General features: G+C 56.8%; 1 protein-coding gene across 1 annotated transcript; it reads right to left on the bottom strand.

Moving 5' to 3' along the window:
* Nucleotides 1-19,351: 19,351 nt before the first annotated feature.
* On the bottom strand, nucleotides 19,352-20,891 carry LOC309417700 (erythroblast NAD(P)(+)--arginine ADP-ribosyltransferase-like; the record flags this gene model as incomplete). The annotated part of the gene is given in 3 exon segments (XM_082015229.1): nucleotides 19,352-19,437; nucleotides 20,079-20,736; nucleotides 20,739-20,891. Coding segments are annotated over 3 exon segments (882 nt in total). The 5' UTR covers nucleotides 20,877-20,891.
* Nucleotides 20,892-24,214: the final 3,323 nt, after the last annotated feature.

Raw genomic sequence — 24,214 nt, forward strand, 5'->3', positions numbered from 1 at the left:
CAGGATTGGTTACAGCTTGTTACACACCTTATTGCAATTGGCTATATACAAAATATCACGCGCTGTCCACGCGCCTCTCACACAGTCAGGATTCGCTGCTTGCAGGTGTTCCTGTTTTCCTCGCTTCTTCTTAGTTGTTTTCCACAGCTCCTTCTCCTCAAGGCCGAGCCGTGCAGCTATCCAGCTGTTTACCAGCTTCTCAGTGCCACAGCTCCTTCTCCTTAAGGTCGAGCCGTGCAGATCAACACCACAGCTCCTTCTCCTTAAGGTCGAGCTGTGCAGGGTTTATCCCAACAGCCAACCCTTTGGTGTTTTGCCAACAACTCCTTCCAATTATACTCGTTTGGAGTACCCATTGTGGCTTCCTATTACCCTTTCCCATTGTTTTCCAAACTTGGGGATAACTTCTATTGCTCTCCATAGCTTCCCCTGGCCATCGTTCACCTTGATTTGTTCCACCACAAACATAGCAATGTTTTCAGCAAGGTTTACAAATAGATTTTTAGCAACTGTGGGAATTTCATGTTTCCCTCCTGTTTCTATTTCATGATCAAATGAATTAAATAACAGTCTATGCTGTACCGATTCTTTTGTTCTTTCTTTTATTTCAATACTAATAACTATACCTGGGTCTTCTCCAGGTCCATATATCGTAAGTCCCATTTTGGTTACTTTTTCCTGTTTCCACTTTTCTAAGTTTATAAGAGTCACATTTATCGGATTACAGGTACGGGCTGTACAATTAGAAAAGGTCCTCAGTTTTTCAATTTTTGCCTCTAAGTTAGTTCCTACACACTTCTGGGGTAAACCCCAGCTGGATGCTGTTCAAATTGGTTACAACCTTACTCGTTCCGATTAATCTTCCTCCTTCTGTCTTCATCTCTACCCAATATTGATAAGGGAGTTCTTTTGGATACACGTTGACTACAGTTATTTGCCGTAGTCAGAGTCAAGGAACTCACCCCAAGTAGAACTAGAAGAGGTCCGGTCAGGGCCATAGTGATCGGCGGTCACAGCCCAAAGGGGTTGCAGTCCTTGGCAGACCCTTTTTAAGCCGCAACACCAGTTCCCCTCCGGTCTTGCCCTCTTCCTTCCTTTAAGGGGGTGCTTTCTTGGTACCCAAATTAATTCTTCTAAGGGGGTGGATGTTCCACAGCGGATGCACCTGAAGTCTATATTATTTAAACTATCTTCTTGTCCTCCTCTTGGAGAGATACTGAGAACATTTCGCTCTTATAAATAAACACCACCTTCTACACAAAGGCTTTGCTGATCCTCCCATACACTAGTATGTTTGCAAAACTGATCCCTGTTATTAGACTCCCTGTTCACCAATTCTACAGGAGTAGCCACAATAAAATTCCCACAGCAATTTAGACGTTCTACTCCTTCAGTGGACCTTTCACTCGCGATACATGTGCCCATCCTTTTTCAGCAGTTCTCACAGCTGTTTCTGTAATTGCAAATGCTAAAGGCGGTGTTTGGGCCACCATCCCAATCTCTCTCAATTCTTTTACTCTTTTTCCAATGGTAATTATATATTGTTGGATACTATGATCCTCAATTACATCGTTCCCCAGAGGCATTCCTTGAAAATAAGGCATGCCATATAACATTTCGTATGGCGATAATCCAGTCACACTGTCCAATGGTAAACATTTTGTCCAGGGCATTTGTGTCTCAATCATTAATTTATTCATTCTTTCTACCTTCCCCGAGCTTTGTGGGTGCCACGGAGTGTGGTATTCCCACTGAATACCTAATGACTGACATAATAGTTTTATTATTTTAGAAGTAAAATGTGTGCCCTGGTCAGAATCAATGTACTGGATTATCCCATATCTAGGTATCAAATGCTCCAATAAAATTTTTACCACCATCTGTGCCGTAGCTCGTGCTACAGGGTAAGCTTCTACCCGCTGTGTTAAATGATCTACTATTACCAATAAATATTTTTGAAATCGACTTGTACTTTCTCAAAGGGTCTGTAAGCTGTTTTTCTCCCTCCCGTGGAACATTTCTCGCCCATCGGGCAGTGTCCATTTTCCTTGTTCTAATTTAGCTCCTATTTTCTCCAATTTTGTTTGTTCTTCTGGGGTAAACGTCTCTCTTTCCTCTCGTCCTTCTTTGCTGGTGTCCTCCTTTGTTTGTATGACATTAATTTTGGCAACTTTAGTCCTCAAGGCTGCTTTGCGGGCCTCTTTATCTGCTAAGTTATTTCCTCTAGTTCGGTAATCTAATCCCTTTTGGTGTCCCCTCACATGTACCACTGCTATCTCCTTTGGTTCTCTTAACGCCTTTAAAATTTTTACTAGCAGTTCTTGATGTATTAAATTCCTCCCTTGGGAATTAATCAAAACCCCTTTCTTCCCAAATTTTTCCAAAAGTGTGACCACCCCATATGTGTCCTTTTAATAATTCCAGGGCCCTACATAGGGCATACAGCTCACAAGCCTGAGCTGACCATGATGGACTCAGAGGTCCTGATTCCACAAGTTCCAAGTCCTTAGTAATTATTGCATATCCCGATTTTCTCTTCCCTTCTACCACTCGGGAGGAGCCATCTATAAACAGTGCTTCTCCATTTTCCAACTCAGTATCTCTTAAATCTGGTCTCACCTTAGTCTGGGTCTCAATTGCCTCTAAACAGTTATGTTGTAATTCCTCTGATGGTTCTCCAAACAAAAATTGTGCTGGACTCTGAGCAGAAGTCACCCTCAGTTCTAAGTCAGGGGAGTCTATTAGTATTGCTTCATACTTTAGGATCCGGCTGTCCGTTAACCATTTTTCTGCTTTTTGTTGTAAAACATTTCTGACATTGTGTGGGGTATACACCTTTAAAGGAGCACTAAAGGTAATCTTCCTAACTTCCTCTATTAATAATGCTGTAGCAACCAAAGCTTGGAGACAAGCAGGCCATCCTCTGCTTCCTAATAATCCCAGTATTTGCCTAATTTCCTTTTTAGCTTGTGGGGGTCTTAAGGATAGAATCCCAGATACCCTATCAGGATCTAACTTCTTCCTTCCTTTACTCAGCCCATGTCCTAAGTATTTTACTTCTTGTTCTACAAACTGTAGCTTTGATCGGGACACCTTTAATCCCTTTTCCCCTAGAAAATTTAACAATTTAATGGTGGCTTTTCGGGTCCCCTCTTCAGTTTCTCCTGCTACTAATAAATCGTTCACATATTGCAATAATTTTACCTCCTTGGGTATTGTGAAATCTTGTAAGATTTTCTCTAAAGTTTGTCCAAATAGATCTGGTGACTCCGTAAACCCTTGTGGTAACACAGTCCATCTTAATTGTTGTTTTCGTCCTCCCACTCAAAGGCAAAATAATCTTTGGATCCCTCATCCAGAGGACAGGCCCAAAAAGCATCCTTCAAATCTATTACACTATACCAAGTATGTTTGGGCAACTACAGGTTTTAGTCCTTTTCGACCCTCCATAGGTATAGGGTATTGCTTGATTCTAATTGGGCAATTTGTCCCCTTGACTCCGAATGCTCAAGTTTAACTTCAAAATCAAATCCCTTCCTAATAAATTGTATTCGGCTTCAGGGAGCCGAAGTAAATCATTAAGCAAGATATTTACTTTAAAAGGCTCTCCTTTTGCCCCTACTACTGACATACAGCTCTTCCCTTTTTCTATTCCTTTTGGAAATTTTTGAATGGTTGATTTTTCGGCCCCTGTATCCTCTTTATGGGGACCAATTAATAAGGCTGGCCCCGGGGTGTCTGCTCTATTCTTTTTTTTCGCTTTTCTCTACAGACGGAGTCTTATTTTTCTGACTTTCTCTTGCTGCTGCTACAAAAATTTTTGCTTTTGCTTTTTGTTTTTCTTCGTCCCTCCTAACATGGACTTTCTGGGCTTCTCGAAGTCTTATATCCCCCCAGCATTTAGCTACAAATTGTGTTCTAAGGAATGCGGTCCCAGCCACTGTATTTGGCCTCGGGGAACCTCTTCCCTTATTCCCTGTATGATTATTTAATGGGACTGCCACAAACCCGATGCCTCCCTGATTGCCTCCGAGGGGTACTTCTCGTAAGGGATATAGAGAAGCTCCCTCAGACACAGCAGTCCTACTTCTCGTACATGCAGCCGGAGGTCGATCTATTTCCGGTGCTGTTGGTGGTGGAGGTAGGGGCAACGGTGGTACAGGTAGAGGTACTACGGCTACCGGAGGGGGAGCCGCTGCCGAAGACGGATATGGAAGCGGTAGGTTACCCAGTGGCTCCCATTTATCATCTTTTTCTTTTTCCTTTTCACTTTTAAATAGTGAGGCATAATCGCTTTCCTCTTGACTAAAAGCTTCCTTCGAATTAACATATATAAAGCCTGGCAGACCCAGTCTTCAAAAGATCCAAAAACCGGCCAAAAGACATGTGGTCTCAAAGGTTCTTTTGGCCATTCTACCATACAATATTGAACTAATTTTAATTGACTTTTTCCTTTTCTGGGGCCCCTATCATTCCAATTTTTAATCATTATTCCTAATGGACTCTCCGGAGGTATTTTTAGTAATTTGCTCCCTTTCTTCTGGTCCTGGGTTCTCGATTTCGTCTGACCCATCTAGGAAAGTTTACTGTGGCAATTCCTACAGCCCTTGCTTACCAGTAAGAGTGTCTTGCAGGGGGTTTAGGACCTATCACCCACCCACGAATCCCATAGGAATCCCTTCGGTCCTTCACCGGCCAAGTCCCTCGTGCGAGATTGGAACCGCGGTTAGAAGACCTCCACAATCGCTTCGCAACTAGGTTCCGTCTCAGTCACACTCTTACACACACAGGCAACCGAATGCCACCCAACCAAACGGTATACACCTTAAATACTTACGACTCCGTCGTCTTCGTTCGGATCTTCGCGCGCAGAATTACGGGCAAAATAAACTGCTGCAGCCGGCAAGGGAGCTCATAAAAAGATCAAACTCTTTGCTTGCCCTTATTCAGGTTCAGGATGGCGTTAGTCCCGACCCGACCCGACCAGGAGCCACCAAATGGTGGGGCGCCCCTCCTAGATCAACTCCCAATTCAGGAACCAAGACCATCCCGGTCGAGCCCCCAGTTGTGATAAATGATTGAGTCCCAAACAGGATTCCAATTTAAGTTTACAATTTATTAAACGAATAGAGGCAAGCAAACAGCGCTGGGTGCGCCGGGAGTCTCCGCTCCACCAAGACGCACGCGGTACAGTTCCTGTTCTTGGTTTATATGCTGTCTGCAAATACATACTCATGAATAGGCGTGCCTTCTTCGGCACATGCCCTCTTCTCCTTCTAGAGTCTTCTCGAATCTTCCTCAGCATGATCCTGTCTGCTAATACATATTCATGAATAGGCCTGTCTGCTAATACATATTCATGAATAGGCGTGTCTTCTCCGGCACATGCCCTCCTCTCCTTCTAGAGTCTTCTCGAATCTTCCTCAGCGTGCCCCCAGGATGACCCCAAACTTTATGCATGCACTTTACAAGTTTCTTTTTACACAATACTATGCGGTCAGTGGTCAAACTGGTTTGAGCTGATATACCAGCAAAGTAGTTTAAGTTTCTCCTGTAAAATACCCATTTTATGGTGCAGGAGAAATCCATAAAAGTACAGAAGGTTACACTTCATCACACGAGTCAGATGAACATATTACACCCCCACAACAGGGGATATTCCTCCTCAAGAGAGATGAGAAATTTTAGTAGCAGCCGCGGGACAGCCCCAGGCTCCAGTGCAACGGCTCCCCTCGCACAGCCCTCAGCGGCCTGTTACAAGAGAAGGACCGTGCAGGTGGAGCACGACCTGCCGCAGCACCAGCTGGGCTTTGGCACCGTGCAGCTGGGATTATGACTCTGCCACTGGGGCAAGACCCCAGGCTTGCCTCCCGAGACATCTCATGGAAGCACGTGCTCTCCCAAGCTCCACGCCTGGGCCGGGACTCCTGGGGTCCAAGCTCAGTCGTGATTCTCTAACGGATCCTGGAGCAGCAATCCTGGAGCCCTTCTTCCACTGACACTTGGTGTCCTGTCCCGTGTCAGTGTCCGGGCCCTGCGAGGATGCGAGCCGGACCTCTTGGCCCGGTGGTCGAAGGTCTGCAGCGCTCGCCCTCCCCGCAGCCGACGTAGCAGTTTCCCACAGCTCCAGGCCAAGCAGAAACAATCGCAGATCGTGGGATGAGCTTCCTGGCAGCGCTGGGGCACTCCTTGTGGTAGGGGAAGCAGGGGCAGCCTACGGACCCCCGGCTGTGCACCCTTCCCCTCACGTGCCAAAGGCATCAACCTGTCTCCAAGCACACGGTGAAACGCTACTTCTCCCTGCGAGTCCCAGCCCGCTGTGCAGTGTTGCGGCCTCTTCCTGCAGCCCTTTTACCTGGCACACACAGCCGAGAGCTCAGCGTTACCAGAAGGCACCCAAATTCCCACAGGGTGGCATAACATGCTCCTGACATCATCACACCCCCTGCAGAGAGAGCCGCGGCTTGTTGCCCTGAAGCAAGGGAGAAGAAGCCAGCTCACATCACGCAACGCCGGCAGGGGCTGCGCTCTCCCTCTCGGGGGGAAAGCAGCAGCAGCCAGGCCCTGCCCGTGGCGGGCCGCGCACCTGCGGCCGTGGCACTGGCCCAGCACAAGCCCCGCAGGAAGGTGCCCAAGGGGCGCAGGCCTACAGCTGCCTCTGCCGGTCCCGGGCCTGGGCGTCTCCACGGCGACCGCCAGGGCTCTGTGACAGGGGGCCGCATCGTGCCCAGAGGCCATTGTGACATGGGTCCCCGCGGTGACGGGGGGTATTTAAGGAGCGAGCGCCCTGGGGTGCCCACTCCCAGGACAGCACCTCCCTCAGGAGGCAGCATCTCCCCTGGGTGCCCGTGGAAGGTCTGCGGCAGAAGACGCCAAAGATGCCCATGGACGAGGAGGCGAACGCCCGCTCCCAGCCTGACACCAGGCTGCCGAGCCTGCAGAAGAGGCACCAGGTGAGGGACGGGGCAGGAGGGAGAAGCCGGCGCTGGGACGGGGCCGCACGGAGCTGCCTTAGTGCCGGGCTTCGCTGGCACTGTGGGGGCCGCTGCGCCAAGGCGGCCGCCTCCATCCCGTGCCTTCTCCTCCTCCTGCCCGCAGGCACGCCACAGGCAGCCAAGTGCAGCGCCGCAGGGTAGCCAGAGCCCGGCCTCGTCCCACCATGGGGACAGGCTGCCACGGCTCCCCTGCCCAGAGAGCTCGCAGGCCGCGGGGAGCCACCACGCACAGGTAGGGAGCCTGAGGGAGACGGGGCCGAACGTCTTCCCAACGCGCAGGCGGGAGGTGCAGGCGGGGACAGGTGGGCCTGGCCCCCGTAGCAAGCGGAGCCCCTCGTGCCATGCCCAGCAGGATGCCCAGGCACGTCAGGGGTGCTCCCGCGAGTGGCCATGGGCCACACGGGGACCAGCTCTCTCCTCAGAGGGCTCTGGGAGCAGGGCAGCAGCCGCCTGCGGGGCCGAGCGCTGCCCTGGGGGTGGCAGGGGAGCCCGGCTGCAGGAGCTCTCCCAGCGGGGACGCAGGGGCAAGGGCTGCAGTCACGCAGCCTCTCTCCTCGGCTTCTCTTGCAGACGCAGAGCCTGGCGCACTGGGTGGCACCGCCCTGCAGTACAGCATTGCAGGAGGAGACAGCTCTTTCCAAATCCCCCTCTCTCTTTCAGCTATGCAAGGGCCACTCATTTTCCAGCCTGCAGCAGCCAGAGCTGACACCCCTGCAGCTCCCTGAGGCCACCACAAGCAAGCAGGACCTGCTGGAGCGACTGGAAGCCCATGTCCCCAGCAAACATCAGGCAGGGGCAGCAGTGGGGGCAGTCCTGCAGGTGCCAGAGGAGAAGCTGGAGGCCTTCGCCAAGGAGGAGCAGCGGGCAGATGACAGTAGCACAGAGGTGTCCCAAGCAGAAGTCACCATCTGCAACACTGGGGTCAACCCCTTGGGCCCGGAACTCTTCCAGGACCACCCCCAGGAGGGGCACGCCCAGCCCAGCAGCTTGGGACCGGAGGTGGTAGGAGAGGCAGCCGGAGAACTGCAGAACGTGTCTCCTGCCCCGGCGAGTCCAACAGATGCCGAGCCGGCAGCTTCTGCCCAGGCTGCAGCTCCTGAGGAAGAGGGGCAGGGCGTCCCTCTCTCTCCCGCGGCACAAGAGGATGCACCAGCACCAGCTGCCAGCGAGCGGGCCGCAGCTGCAGAGGCAGAGAGCCAAGCACCTGCCCCACACGGCCCCATGGCCGACGAGGAGGCTCTGCAGGCCATGGCCCAGTACATAGTGCGGGAGGCCGTGAGGAGGGCGGTGCTTGCAGTCCAGGGACTTGAGCAGCAGCCGCCGCAACAGCGGGACCTGGAACAAAGCACAGATCTGTCTGTGGCTGCAACACCTGCAGCACTGCAGGACACCGAGTCTCCCCTGGCTGAAGAGCCTCAGGGAGAGGACACCACAGCCCCTCTGGTCCCAGCAGCACACGAGGACGAAGAAATCACTGCTTCTCCCCGTTCTGGCCACCAACAAGGAGAGGGCAGCTCCACCACTGTCTCCCGAGAAGCGCATGAGGGTGCAGTGGCTTCATTACTGCCTCAAAGCCCTCCGGCACGTGCTGGTACGCCCCACCTTGCTCCAGCAGCAGACAACAAAGAAGATGTAGTGCCTTCGTCCTTGGAGCGGTACCAGTGGCACCAGGCGAGACAGGCACACATGGCTGGCGCTCAGCACCCCGAGGCGCCAGAGGCAGACGCAGTGCCCAGGGTGCGAGTGATAGGGAGATTCCTGGTGGTCCCTGTGTCACCTCCTCCCTTCCCTGCCTGTGCCTTTGCTCTCCCCATGCAGGCGGCCTCCATGCGCTCCTCCGGCTGCAGGGACATGTACGACGATGACTCAGGTACGTCCACGAGTTGAGCGCCAGCCTGGTGAGTGGCAACCAGGCCAGGCCAGGCCAGCAGCACTGCGCGCACGGGGGCTGGCCGCACCACGGCCACCCCTCCCTGGGGAAAGGCCTGGCAGGCGCGGGGCAGGCAGCAGCTTGTCTGTCGCCCACCCGGCCCCTCACCTACAGCTCTCCTCCCCCCACAGGCATCGCCACCCTCGTGCTGCCCGCCCAGGCTCAAAGGCAACGGCCGCCCTCCCTCTTCAGGAGGGCTCTGCGGGCTCTGCGCAGGGCTTTCCGCTGCAGCTGCATCACGGGACAGCAAGAGCTGCAGCACCCCACTGCCAGCCCCCGGCGGGTCCCCAGAGATGGCGGCTGGCCCTGAGACTGCGCAGTGTCTGGAGGGAGCGGCACAGGGAGGCACGCGAGGGATGGGCGCATGGACGGTGCCCCATGCATCCTGCTGCCCTGAGGTCATCGTGCTGCCAGCACCGCTCGACTGCGAATGTTTGCTCAGGACCATAAAAGACATCAATTGTCCCCCAGTGCGCGTCTGTGCCTGGTCTGTCTCGGGAGAAAGACGGGTGCGGGCAAGGCCCGTGCCGGTGGTGTGTGCTGGGAGGAGCAGGAGAGTCTCCCCAACAGCTTTTCCGTCTTGTCAACGGTGTCCCCCTGCTCCACGGTGCAAAAAGACAGTGCTGCCGGCTGAGCACCGCAGCCCACGCCTGCCCCACGGCCCAGCTGCCTGGGGGCAGCTCTTGGCAGGCAGCCTCGCTGTCGCCCCTTGCTGACACACGGGCTCAGGCCGCCACGCAAGGAGCCCTGCCCGCAGCGGGCATCAGACTCGGGACAAGGAAGGAAAGGCAGGAGACGTGGAGAGCCAGAAAACCCGAGACTGCCCCTTCCTCAGTCCTGTCAGCAACTCTACAGTGAAACTGTACCATCTGCCAGGATGCAGCCCTGCGCCGCGCCCGGGCGGCGGGCGCCATGCCCACTCTCTCGCAGAGAGCTGCTCCTGGGGACACAGGACGGATGCGGGGAACGGGGCAAGACTGAGCAGAGGCTGCGCAGGGCAAGGAGGGGGCCTCCGCAGTGGCGAGAGCCCCGGGGCAGGGGGTCAAGCTCCCGGGAAGTGTGGGTTGCGCTCAGGGGCCGCAGCGGCACGAACGAGGTGCAGGAAAGAGCCCACTGAGAGGATGGAGCAGCGGGGGTGGCTCTCGGCTGGCAGGTGAGCACCTGCCAGCACCAGAAGTGTCGTGGTTTAGCCCCAGCCAGCAACTACGCGCCACGCAGCCGCTCGCTCACTCCCCCACAGTGGCACGGGGGAGAGAACTGGAAGAGTAAAAGTGAGGAAACTCATGGTTTGAGATAAAGACAGTTTAATAAGTAAAGCAAAAGCCGCGCACGCAAGCAAAGCAAAACAAGGAATTTGTTCACCACTCCCCATGGGCAGGCAGGTGTTCAGCCATCTCCAGGGAAGCAGGGCTCCGTCACGCGTAATGGTTTCTTGGGAAGACAGACGCCATAACTCCGAACGTCCCTCCACCCCTTCCTTCTTCTTTGTCCCAGCTTTATATACTGAGCATGACATTATATGGTATGGAATATCTCTTTGGCCAGCCTGGGTCAGCTGTCCCAGCTGTGTCCCCTCTCAGCTTCCCGTGCACCCCCAGCCTGCTCGCTGCAGGCCAGCATGAGAAGCTGGACTGTCCTTGACTACTTAGCAACAACTCAGAACATCAGCACCTTATCAACATTTTCTCATCCCAAATCCAAAACATAGCCTCACGCTAGCTTCTATGAAGAAAATTAACTCTACCCTGGCTGAAACCAGGACAAGAAGCCAGCTCCAAATCTAAGGGACGTGGCTACCCCGGGCTCCCCGCCGAGGTGATGTAATGCTCCACTCTCTCAGGAATGACATTCTTCCTAATATCCAATCTAAAGCTTCCCTGGCGCAACTTGAGGCCGTTTCCTCTCATCCTATGGCTGGTTACTTGGGAGAAGGGACCAACCCCCTCCTCGCCACAACCCCCTTTCAGGTAGTTGTAGAGAGCGATGAGGGCTCTCCTCAGCCTCCTCCAGACTGAACACCCCCAGTTCCCTCAGCCGCTCCTTATCAGACTTGTGCTCCAGACACCTCCCCAGCTCTGTTGCCCTCCTCTGGACACGCTCCAGCACTTCAACGTCCTTCCTGTCGTGAGGGGCCCAAAACTGAACACAGGATTCAAGGTGCGGCCTCACCAGTGCCCAGTACAGGGGCGCGATCCCTGCCCTGCTCCTGATGGCCACACTAGTCCGCATTGTTTTGGTTTAGCCCCAGCCGGCAACTAAGCCCCACGCAGCCGCTCGCTCACTCCCTCACGGTGGGACGGGGGAGAGAATCGGAAGAGTAAAAGTGAGGAAACTCATGGTTTGAGATAAAGACAGTTTAAGAGGTAAAGCAAAAGCCGCGCACACAAGCAGAGCAAACCAGGGAATTCATTCACCACCCCCCGTGGGCAGGCTGGGGTTCAGCCACCTCCAGGGAAGCAGGGCTGTATCATGCGTAATGGTTTCTTGGGAAGACAGATGCCATCACTCCAAATGTCCCTCCACCCCTTCCTTCCTTTTTCATCCCAGCTTTATATACTGAGCATGATGTCATACGGTATGGAATATCTCTTTGGCCAGCCTGGGTCAACTGTCCTGGCTGTGTCCCCTCCCAGCTTCCCGTGCACCCCCTGCCTTCTTGCTGACAGGCCAGCATGAGAAGCTGGACTGTCCTTGACTGCTTAGCAACAACTCGAAACATCAGCACATTATCAACATTTTCTCATCCCAAATCCAAAACATAGCCTCACACTAGCTTCTAAGGAGAAAATTAACTCTCTCCTGGCTGAAACAAGGACACTGATACAGTCCAGGATGCTCTTGGCCTTCTTGGCCACCTGGGCACACTGCTGGCTCATGTTCAGCCGGCTATCAACCCGCACCCCCAGGTCCTTTTCCGCTGGGCAGCTCTCCAGCCACTCCTCCCCAAGCCTGGAGCGTTGCACGGGCTTATTGCGACCCAAGTGCAGGACCCGGCACTTGGCCATATTAAACCTCATACAGTTGACCTCTGCCCATCAATGCAGCCTGTCCAGATCCCTCTGCAGGGCCCTCCTACCCTCCAGCAGATCAACGCTCCCGCCCAACTTGGTGTCATCTGCAAACTGACTGAGGGAGCACTTGATCCCCTCATCCAGATCATCGATAAAGATATTGAACAAGACCGTCCCCAGAACTGAGCCCTGGGGAGCACCACTTGTGACCGGCCAACAACTGGATTTACCTCCGTTCACCAGGACTCTCTGAGCTCAGCCATCCAGCCAGCTCTTAACCCGGTGAAGAGCACGCCTGTCTAAGCCACAAGCTGCCAGCTTCTCCAGAAGAATGCTCTGGGAGATGCTGTCAAAGGCTTTACTAAAGTCCATGTAGACAACATCCACAGCCTTCCCCTCATCCACTAGGCGGGTCACCTGGTCATAGAAGGAGATCAGGTGGGCCAAGCAGGATCTGCCTTTCATGAACCCGTGCTGGCTGGGCCTGATCTCCTGGTTGTCCTGCACATGCCCTGTGAGCACGCTCAAGACCAACCGCTCCATGATCTTCCCCAGCACAGAGGTCAGGCTGACAGGCCTGTAGTTCCCAGGATCCTCCTTCCAGCCTTTCTTGTAGATGGGCGTCACATTGGCAAGCCTCCAGTCTTCTGGGACCTCCCCTGTTAACCAGGACTGCTGATAAATGATGGAGAGTGGCTTGGCAAGCTCCTCCGACAGCTCTCTCGGTACTCTCGGGTGGATCCCATCAGGCCCCATAGATTTGGGGTTGTCCAGGTGGCATAGCAGGTTGTTAACAGCTTCCTGCTGGATTACAGGGAGTTTACTGTGCTCTCCATCCCTGTCGTGCAGCTCAGGGGATGAATACCCTGCGGATACCTGGTCTGGCTATGAAAGACTGAGGCAAAGAAGGCATAAGTACCTCAGCCTTATCCTCAGCCTTGGTGACAATGTTCCCCGCCATATCCAGTAGGGGATGGAGATTCTCCTGGGCTCTCTTTTTGTTGTTAACATATCTGTAAAACCATTTTTTGTTGTCCCTTACGACCGTGTCCAGACTGACCTCTAGCTGGGCTTTTGCCTTTCTAATTTTCTCTCTGCATGACCTAATGAGATCCTTGTATTCTTCTTGAGTTGCCTGCCCCTTTGTCCAAAGGTGATAAATTCTCCTCTTTTCCCTGAGACGCAGAAAAAGCTCCCTGTTCAGCCAGGCCGGTCGTCTTCCCGGCCAGCTCTTCTTAGGGCACATGGGGACCGCCTGCTCCTGCGCCTTTAAGATTTCCTCTTGAACGCTGTCCAGCCTTCCTGGACCCTTTTGTCCTTCAGGACTGTCTCCCAAGGGACTCTCTCAACCAGTGACGTGTACAGGCCAAAGTCTGCCCTCCGGAAGTCCATGGTAGTGGTTTTGCTGACCCCCCTCCTCAGTTCATCAAGAATTGAGAATTCTATCATTTCGTGGTCACTAGGCCCAAGGCAGCCTCTGACCACCACATCACCCACTGGTCCTGCCTGTTCGTAAAGAGCAGGTCAAGCAGGGCACCTCCCCTGGTGGGCTCACTTACCTGCTGTGTCAGGAAGTTATCCTCCACACACCCCAGGAACCTCCTAGACTGTTTCCTCTCTGCTGTGTTATACTTCCAGCGGATGTCTGGTAAGTTGAAGTCCCTCACGAGAACAAGGGCTCATGGTTGGGAGACTTCTGCCTTGTAGAATGCTTGTCAAATGCTTCATCTGCCTCTTCGTCCTGGTTGGGTGGTCTATAACAGACTCTCAGCAGGATATCTGCCTCATTGGCCTACCGCCTCATCCTTACCCATGAGCCACTCGACCTTGTCACCACAATCGTTGAGCTCTACACAATCAAAACACTCCCCAACATACAGAGCCACCCCACCGCCTCTCCTTCCATGCCTATCCCTTCTGAAGAGCTTATAGCCAACCGTTGCAGTACTCCAGTCATGAGAGTCATCCCACCGTGTTTCTGTGATGGCAACTAAGTCATAGCTGTCCCGCCGCACAATGGCTACCAGCTCCTCCTGTTTGCTGCCCTGTACATGCAACTATTCCAACAAATGTTCCCATTTTTCCCCCTCATTCTCTACGGCCACCGCTGCTAAGCGAGTCAGTGAATCCGCCGGAGTATTCAAAAGGTGAGCTGGATGATTCCCTGCCTGGTGTGCAGCGATCCACCCTACTAGAAAGGACAACTCGAGCAACCTGCTCCCGTTGAAGATGTCCCTGCTCACTGCAGCAGGGGTTGGACTAGATGGCCTTGAAAGGTCCCTTCCAACCCAAACTCGTCTGTGATTCTTTGACTCTGTGACTTCTGGTTAGCGACGTGTAGGATTTCTTCCCATTTTTCTCATTGCCACACTGGTCGCATCAGTGAACTATATGATCTTGAAGTGGGGTTCAAATGGCGGGGCAGGTTTTGTATAAGAAGGAGGAGGCCCTAGGTCTGGTTGATTACCAGGTGGCTCTAGTATTTGGAGCATTCTGGGTGCTCCCTACTCTATCTGATGCATATGGCAGTAACGATCTAATTGCGCACACCACTTTTTTACTGTTTCTCGTTGCGCAGCCCCCACGGGGGGGGCGGTTCCGGCCAATATCGGTTTCAAGGTATTGGTCCTCGTAGGGTGCTTGGTTGCTACCATATGATTTTTTCAGCTTCCTGTAGAGCTAGACTAACCAGAGAGAGGCCCTTCTCCCAAAGTGAACATCGGTTTTCTGCATCTTTGAAGCTGTGCAAATAAAACCCGATAGGGCGTTTCGGACCCTCGGGTCCACGTTGCCACCTCTGTGTGGAGAGTGCATGACTTGCCAAGCCCCACTGGATACAGAGGGGATCTATTGGGTGTATTGACCCTAAGAAGCCTCAAAGATGAACAATTTTAAGGCTTCTTCATGAATGGAGGTCCAATCCCAGGTGGCCCTTTTGCATGTCAAATCGTACAGGGCACGGGCTATGATGGAAAAAACTGGGATGTGTTTTCTCCAAAAGACCAGCAGGCCTAGGGCTGTAGCTCCTTCTTCTTGCCAGGCATTTTTTCTTGCTCAAGGGTAGTCAAGGTTTTGGGGGGAGTACACACCGTTCTTCCCCACCACCACCAGACATCCAGGAACTTTACCTCAGAAGATGGGAGCTGTCTTGAATCACCTCCCTGCCCTCCATGTGCCTCAGCATAGCTTCTGGGAGGATCCGCTCCATGACCTTCCCAGGCACAGACGGGAGGCTGATGGGTCAGCAGTTCCCAGGGTCCTCCTCACAGTCTGGAGCAACCACCTGTGGACCAGGACCTCTCAGCCCTGCAGCCAGGCCAGCCCCGGCCAAGGTGGGGGACCACTGTCGAGCTCCTCTTCCATGGCACTGGTGAAGCTCCCACTCTGTAGCTCCATGGGGGCCCAGCTTGCTCAGGGAAAGCCAGGCTCATGGGGCACCCGTGGCAACCGCCGGTTCTGGTGCTCCACTGGGGGGCAAGTGGGCAGGGGTGCAGCGGGGCCTCTTCCCTCTCCTCCTCCGCAGGGCCAGCATGGAGGTGTCGAGCAGGGACCGCCTGTCCCCACGGGCTCCGCTGGCCTCCAAGGCCTCTCTGGGCTCCCTGTCAGGGAGCAACTCCTCTCCCCAGGGCTCCTTCTACTCCTCCCCAGAGCCCTGGCCCGGTGCAATGGTGGAGCCAGCAGCACTTACCCATGTGGGATTGCCCTGGACCCCCAAGGCTGTCGGGGAGCCGGGGCTGTAGCGAAACGAAACTGTACTGAAACGAAACTTTTGCTGCACGCAACTCAAAGAAAAACACCTCAGTGTCTTGCAGAACCCTGCTCTTCGGCCTGCTTTCACCACCACAGGCAAATAGCTGCTGCTTTTTTCTGCACTGGATGTTTGAGACCTCATAGCTTTGCATGAGGGACAGCTATGGGATCAGAGAGTGAAACAGAAGCAGAAGCCTCAGAAGTTCACGTTTCTCCAAACCTTTCACCAACGCCTCAAGTTCCAAAGCAAGGAGAAGATACTGGCAAAGGTGTCATTTCCTACCTCAGGGATAAAGTGGTGGTAGGAATCGTGTTATGGAACATCTTCAACAGGCTGCCTATTGCTCGAAAGGCCAGCACAGGGCTAGTGTGCTGACGAGTGGGGCTTGCTTAGACGGGGGATTTTCTTGTGGAAAAATCAATCTACCGGTTTAAAATGAGGATAAGTAAATGCAGACGCCCTGTCTGGAGCAGAGCTGTGCAACACCCAAGGGTAGCCCTGTCTCGGGTGAATTATGAGAGAAGTCCTTGTGCTTTTCTGCATGTTTGTTCAATATTCTTACGGAAACAACTTGGGTCAGGTTTATGTTTCAAGCCTTGCCATTGCATGGCCGATATTTCAGACCTGTAACAAGTACCGGCAAGAATCACATGCGACTGAGCATCAGAGTGAAATGTCCTATTTTTGTGCTACTTGGTCAGATGTACAAGTGTCTAAAACAGTCTTAAACATCTCTCACGCTACACACACAGCCACGAAAAGTCAGGGTTAGAAGCAGCCCTGAGTAGCTGCTTAGCCTGCCTCCATGACTGACTATAGACCTGTCAGACTGACCTTGGTACTGGGGAAGATTATGGAGAGGTTCATCTTGAGGGTGCTCACAGGGCATGTGCAGGACAACCAGGAGATCAGGCCCAGCCAGCACGGGTTCATGAAAGGCAGGTCCTGCTTGACCAACCTGATCTCCTTCTATGGCCAGGTGACGTACCTAGTGGATGAGGGAAAGGCTGTGGATGTTGTCTGCCTGGACTTTACTAAAGCCTTTGACAGCATCTCCCAGAGCATTCTCCTGGAGAAACGGGCGGCTCGTGGCTTAGACAGGTTTACTCTTCGCTGGGTAAAGAACTGGCTGGACGGCCGACCCCAGAGAGTCCTGGTGAACGGAGGTAAATCCAGTTGTTGGCCGGTCACAAGTGGTGCTCCCCAGGGCTCAGTACTGGGGACGGTCTTGTTCAATATCTTTATCGATGATCTGGATGAGGGGATCGAGTGCCCCCTCAGTCAGTTTGCAGATGACACCAAGTTGGGCGGGAGCGTTGATCTGCTGGAGGCTGGGAGGGCTCTGCAGAGGGATCTGGACAAGCTGGATGGATGGACTGAGGTCAGCTGTATGAGGTTCAATATGGCCAAGTGCTGGGTCCAGCACTTGGGTCACAACAACCCCGTGCAACGCTCCAGGCTTGGGGAGGAGTGGCTGGAGAGCTGCCCAGCGGAAAAGGACGTGGGGGTGCGGGTTGACAGCCGGCTGAACATGATCCGGCAGTGTGCCCAGGTGGCCAAGAAGGCCAATAGCATCCTGGCCTGTATCAGAAATAGTGTGGCCAGGAGGAGTAAGGCAGTGATCGTACCCCTGTACTTGGCACTGGTGAGGCTGCACCTCGAATCCTGTGTTCAGTGTTGGGTCCGTCATGACAAGAAGGACTTTGAGGTGCTGGAGCATGTCCAGAGAAGGGCAACGAAGCTGGTGAGGCGTCTGGAGAGCAAGTGTTATGAGGAGTGGCTGATGGAACTGGGGTTGGTCAGTCTGGAGAAGAGGAAGCTGAGGGGAGACCTCGTCGCTCTCTACAAGCGCTGGCTGCCCCACGGCTGAGCCCCGAGCGAAGCCCCGCCTGGGTGCCTGGGGGTTTTTCTCCTTCAGCCCTTGGAGCTGGGGGGCTGCGTCGTGGGACACCCTGGGGCCGCCCCCACACACCCAAGGGCTCCCCCACCCCAGCACAGGTGCTCGGTGCCCGGGGGGCTTCACCCGCACCTCTCTCCCCCACAGCCTGCCGTGCCCCTTGGTGACCGCGCTGGCCCCAAGCCCCCCGCTCGCCAGTGCTGCCAGCACCCCGGGGCAAGGCCGGCTCAGTGCCCACGCGAGGGACACGGGGTGCCCAGGGCTGTTTGCCCGCGGGCACGGGGGGGATGTGGGGCAGGGTGGGGACACACGGGGTGCAGCGAGGCTGGTCATGGGCGGTCCCCCGATGTGGGACGAGCATGTGGGCACGTGGAGATGTGGGGTGCCGCCTCGGGCGCAAGGGGCCCGGGGCACGTCCTGGGGGGGCTGGGGGACACAGTGCGGTGGCGGTTGCGCCCAGCCGGCGGGGCCGGGGCCGAGGGCGGCTCCGGTGAGTCACGGCGCTGCCCCCGCCGCCCCCTCGGGCCGCCCCATAAAGCGCTGCTGCCCCAAGTGTCACCGCCCCATGGCACAGCCCCACGTCTGCTGGCCCCACTGTGCGTGGGGGCTCCCAGCACCCCGAGCCGGGAGTGCTGCCCGGGCCACCCGCCTGACCTGGCTGCGCCGGCTCTGGGACCTCAGGGCTTATTAAAGCACATCAAGGCTGCCCGGTGTCACCTGTGTCCTGGGGATGGGGCCACCCCTGGGTGCAGAGGGCACCCGTGGGGTGAGGAGGGAGGAAGAGGAGGCAGCCCTGGTTGCCTGCGAAGAGCAGGATCCGTTCCTGACCTCCTCCCTGCCCAGCAAGGGGTTGCAGAGCCCCGGACATCCCTGGTCCTGCCCTGGGGGTGCCTGGCCCCATGGCTGCGCCCTGCCCCGGAGGAGGAGGAGGAAGAGGAGGAGGAGAGTGGGGAGCCCTGGCGCTCGGGGACCCCTACAGAGCTGGGCCCATCGTGTCCCCCTCTGCACCCGCCCAGCACAGCGCTGCTGAGCCCCATGTGCTGCTCCGTGGGGCAGCCCCCCACCCATCTTGTCCTGGAAGGGTCCTGCTCCCAGGCACCGGGGCTGGGGTGGCTGGTGCCAGCCCCCTTCCTGCTCCCTTGGGCGCTGGGAAGAGATGCTGGGAGGAGACCCACTCGAGACCCCTTGAGCAGGACCCTGGGCGTGGGCCGATGCTTTGGGGGATGCTCTGGATACGAGAGGGCTGGGGATGTGGGGAGGTTGGAGAAGACCCTGCCTGCAGCCCCCCCGAGCTGCCCCCAGCCCACGGAGCCGCAGGAAGCCCGCAGAGACACCCCGGTCCCACAGCGAGCCTTTATTCCTCCGGGAGCCAGGGGAAGGCGAGTGGCCGGCTGGTCAGGGACACCCCCAAAAGCGGCCCTGCTGCGCCCCCCTGGTCCCCGTCAGTGCCAGCCCCTGTCCCTGGGGCAGCCCCTCACAGACCCCACGCTCAGCTGCACCCAAAAGCCCTGTCCACAGCTCTGCCAAAGGCCTCATCCAGGCTCCGCTGCTGCCCCGGCACTGCTGACACGTCCCGGGGCCGGTGGCACCATGGCAGGGCTGAGCTGGGCACTGGCGGCCGCCATGGGGACCCTGCAGTGGGGCTGTCCCCATAGCCCCAGCCCCTCCTGCTGCTCTGTCCCATCCCACCGTCTCGGTGAAGCTGGTGGCTCCTGTTCCTGGCGCCTCTTCCTCGCCATGGTGCCGTGACTGCGGTGCTGTTGTGGCTCAGGGGCCCCTGGCAGCTGCTGCCAGGGCCACGGCTGCCAGGAGGAGCCCCCCGAGGAGCAGGGGGTCCTGGCGGACGCTCCTGCCTGGGAGTGCCAGAGGGGGGGAGTGAGGGGCAGACAGGGGGCAGGGGGCTCAGCCAGGGTCACCCCCGAGCTGCAGCGGGGGCTCTCGGCTCACCTGCACTGAAGACGCACGGCCGGCTCTTGCATCTCTTCTCTGCCAAAGAAACCAACTCTGTTTGCACGGCTGCTGCACGCTCTGCGCCGCGGCCCAGCTGTGCCATGCTGTGCCGTGCTGTGCTGTGCTGTGTTGTGCTCTGCTCTGCCATGCCGTGCTCTGCTGTGCTGTGCATCTGACAACATGCCGTGCTGTGCTGTGCCATGCCGTGCCGTGCCGGGCTGTGCCGTGCTGTGCCGTACCATGCTATGCCATGTTGTGCTGTGCTGCATCATGCCATGCCACACCGTGCTGAGCAGTGCTGTCCTGCATCACACCATGCTGTGCCATACCGTACCGTGCCATGCCGTGTTGTGCTTTGCTGCAGAGGGTCCCCATTGCAAATGCTGGGGGAGAGCGGCTGGGAGACAGGCAAGGACACGCACCTGAAGGCAACCTCCCCCCCATTGCCCTCCCTATGGTCCCAATCCCCACTTCCTGGTGGAGCTGGTGGGACAGGGCCACCCCACGCCCCCCTTCCCCAGCACCCCAATGGAGGGGACGTCACCTTCCACCAACTCGCAGTTGTCGGTGCTGAGCACGGTCTGGGAGCGGAGGTGGATGAAGGCTCTGTCCCCGTCACGGGTGATGTTGGTGACCTCGAAGCTCTCGTAGGGCGGGATGAGGACCTCCTCCTCCTCAGTGAAGAAGGAGAAGTCCCTGATGGGGATGCCGTAGCAGGTCTCCACTGAGAAGAAGGTGTCCCGGCCGAAGGGCAGGGTGCTCTCGTTCCGGAGGGAGGCGGAGGTGAAGTGGCCGAAGCGGATGGATTGGCGGTGCTGGGCAGTGAAGCAGATGCCCCGGACACCCCGGTAGACGCGGTGGCAGCGATGGGGCTGGGCGTCCTGCAGGGCACGCAGGGCCTTGCTCAGGAGGAAATGCAGCGCCTTGAAGTGGAAGGCACCCAGGTATTCACCGCGGGATCGCCCAGCCTCGCGCACGGCTGCGTTGAACGCCTGGTGCAGGGGACCCTGCAGGGTGTACGCCAGGAGGGCGACCGCCTGCTCCGGCCGCAGCGCCGGTGACTGGGGCAAGTGTCCCCTCCGGCTCCGCCATTCAGCGGCGGCGAGGGTCCACGCCTGAGCGTAGACACTGTTGTTGGCAAACTCGGTGCGGTTGAGGTCTCCCAGCTCCTCCTCCATCATGCGGCTGCAGCCCCGGTACTGCAGGTACCCGGGTCGTTGAAGGACGTGGGGGCCATGTCCAGTGCCACCTCCTTGACGGGGATGAGGTCTCGCTGGTGCGGGGAGCTGCCGGTGGCCAGCGTCCCGGCCAGCAGCACCAAACCCAGCACCAGATGCTCCATGTCAGGCAGAGGCGCCCCAGGGGAAGCCCCCGGCTGCCGCAGTGCCGTGGGCAGGGAGGCAGCCGGTTCCTCCGCAAGTGGCTGGGGAGGTGGGGGAGCAAGAGCAGGGTCAGCTCCGGGATGGCGGCGGGGCCTGGGAGGGGGCTGCAGAGAGAAGCAGGGCAGGCTGGAGGAATGCACCCACCATTGCATCCCTGGCCAGGGGCACCCCGCTCGGCAAACCTCTCGGCACCGGCCGAGACCCCAATGCCTTTACTCGTGTTAAATGCTGCCGACAGGCGGGCGTCCCCGGCGCCTGGCCCCACGGCCCCCGCAGCCCACAGGACTGCAGCATTCCCCGCTGGGAGCAAACCGCCCAGGATCCCCACAGTGTTACCTGTGCCCCACGGTGGGCGCGGGGTCAGGGTGCTGCTCCCCAGCTCCCGTGGCACCCAGCCTCTTGGCGCCCGCCCGCTGCCGGCAGGAGAGGCGAGAAGCGTCCGCTCTTTCTTTTTATAGCAGCCCTGGCTGGGATTGCTCGGGCCCGGATCCAGCCCCCACCTCTGTCCTCCTGGTTAATTTTACCGTCCCCTGCCCCAAGCGCCCAGAGCAGCCGCTGACCCCTCCTGCCGTGCTGCGCGGCTGCAGGGGACGGTCAGGAAACCCCCGTGGGATAAATTGCCTTTGCTATAACCTGGGTGCAGGTGCTGTCCCGCTGGGGGCTCTGCCTTTTCCTGCAGGAGCCGCCGCCAGATCGGGCCCCACCGACCCGGGACGCAGTGCTTGCACTGACCCCGCACCGTCACGCTGCTGAGGACGGGGCAGGTTGTGGCACGTGTGGCGTGGAGGTGTCAGTGGCGCTGGCGGGGGCATCCACGGCGGGTCAGCCCAAAGACCAAAACCTGGTCTTTTTGTTGCTATGGAGGAAACGAAGCTTCACAGGGAAAAAAAGTTTTAATTTTGGTAAATCAGTTACACGAGGACTTCTTGGAGGAATGTTACATTTGAACCACATTTTCCTTTCAAAGCCAGCCTTTAAAGCTTGGTCGAGGAAAGAAGCAAACAGATTGATGTCTCCTAGTGCTGTACAGGGAGATCACACTGACTCTGTGGCCACTACACAGAGCGAGACACAAAACCTTCATGTGCGCAGACGGCTCCCAGGCACGATTATAGCCCTACCCGATTGCTCCGTCACGCTTTTTGGTGTGTCTTTTGCTCTTGCTTGAGCAAAGGCTCCTACTGGTGGCAAACTACTGTCAACGAGGCCAACGGCTTTGTGCCCTACATTAGGACCCAGATCCCTCCAAGGAATGAAGAGGGGAAAAAGAAAATAATTTGTAGCATTAGGGAGAGAAATACACGGCAATTGTGTTGGGTTAATGGTTGGACTTGATGATCTTAAAGGTCTTTTCCAACCGGAATGATTGTGTGATTCGATGATTCTATGATCCCCGGGGAGCCACTTTTGCTCTGTCCCTGCCGGCAGCTCCAGTGGAGGGTCCTGACCAAGGACTTGCCCGGGCTACAGCCCCGGCTCCCCGACAGCCTTGGGGGTCCAGGGCAATCCCACACGGGTAAGACAGGCGGTCCCTGCTCGACACCTCCATGCTGGCCCTGCGGAGGAGGAGAGGGAAGAGGCCCCGCTGCACCCCTGCCCACGTGGCCCCCGGTGGAACACCAGAATCGGCGGTTGCCGCAGGTGCCCCATGAGCGTGGCTTTCCCTGAGCAAGCTGGGCCCCCATGGAGCTACAGAGTGGGAGCTTCACCAGTGCCACGGAAGAGGAGCTCGACAGCGGTCCCCTGCCCTGGCCGGGGCTGTCCTGGCTGCAGGGCTGAGAGGTCCTGGCCCACAGGTGGTTGCTCTGGGCTGTGAGGAGGACCCTGGGAACTGCCGACCCGTCAGCCTCCCCTCTGTGCCTGGGAAGGTCATGGAGCGGATCCTCCCATAAGCTGTGCTGAGGGACATGGAGGGCAGGGAGGTGATTCGAGACAGCCAGCTTGGCTTCACCAAGGGCAAGTCCTGCCTGACCAACCTAGTGGCCTTCTAGGATGGAGTGACCACATGAGTGGACAAGGGAAGAGCTACCGATGTTGTCTGTCTGGACTTCTGGAAGGCCTTTCACAAGGTCCCCCACAACAACCTTCTCTCTAAGCTGGAGAGAGATGGATTTGATGGGTGGACTTTTGGGCAATGGCTCAATGTCCAGATGCAGACTGGTGACGAGCGGTGTCCCTCAGGGGTCCATACTGGGACCAGTACTCTTTAATACCTTCATCAATGACACAGACAGTGGGTTTGCATGGAGAGCACCCTCAGCCACTTTGCAGATGACCCCAAGCTGAGTGGGGTGGTTGGCACGCCTGAGGGATGGGATGCCATCCAGAGGGACCTGGACAAGCTCGAGGAATGGGCCCGCGTGAACCTCATGAGGTTTAACAAGGCCAAGGGCAGGGTCCTGCACCTGGGTTGGGGCAACCCCCGGTATCAGTACGGGCTGGGGATGAAGGGGTGGAGAGCAGCCCCATGGAGAAGGACTTGGCCATCCTGGTGGATGAAAATCTGGACAGGAGCCGGCAATGTGCACTCGCAGCCCAGAAGGCCAACCGTGTCCTGGGCTGCCCCCAAAGCCGCATGGCCAGCAGGGTGAGGGAGGGGATTCTGCCCCTCTGCCCCACTCTGGGGAGACCCCCCTGCAGTGCTGCGTCCAGCTCTGGAGCCCTCGGCACAGGAGAGACATGGACCTGCTGGAGCGGGGCTGGAGGAGGCCCCAACAATGCTCCAAGGGCTAGAACAGCTCTGCTGGGAGGCCAGGCTGGGAGAGTTGGGGGGGCTCAGCCTGGAGCAGAGAAGGCTCCGGGGAGACCTCATGGCTCTCTACAACTGCCTGAAAGGGGGTTGTGGCGAGGAGGGGATTGGTCCCTTCTCCCAAGTAACCAGCCATAGGATGAGAGGAAACGGCCTCAAGTTGCGCCAGGGGAGCTTTAGATTGGATATTAGGAAAAATGTCATTCCTGAGAGAGTGGAGCATTACATCACCTCGGCGGGGAGCCCGGGGTAGCCACGTCCCTTAGATTTGGAGCTGGCTTCTGGTGCTGGCAGGTGCTCACCTGCCAGCCGAGAGCCACCCCCGCTGCTCCATCCTCTCAGTGGGCTCTTTCCTGCACCTCGTTCGTGCCGCTGCGGCCCCTGAGCGCAACCCACACTTCCCGGGAGCTTGACCCCCTGCCCCGGGGCTCTCGCCACTGCGGAGGCCCCCTCCTTGCCCTGCGCAGCCTCTGCTCAGCCTTGCCCCGTTCCCCGCACCCCTCCTGTGTCCCCAGGAGCAGCTCTCTGCGAGAGAGTGGGCACGGCGCC

This window comes from Phaethon aethereus (assembly GCF_964289735.1).
Source record: "Phaethon aethereus genome assembly, chromosome: 1".
In the NCBI taxonomy this organism is placed as follows: domain Eukaryota; kingdom Metazoa; phylum Chordata; class Aves; order Phaethontiformes; family Phaethontidae; genus Phaethon; species Phaethon aethereus.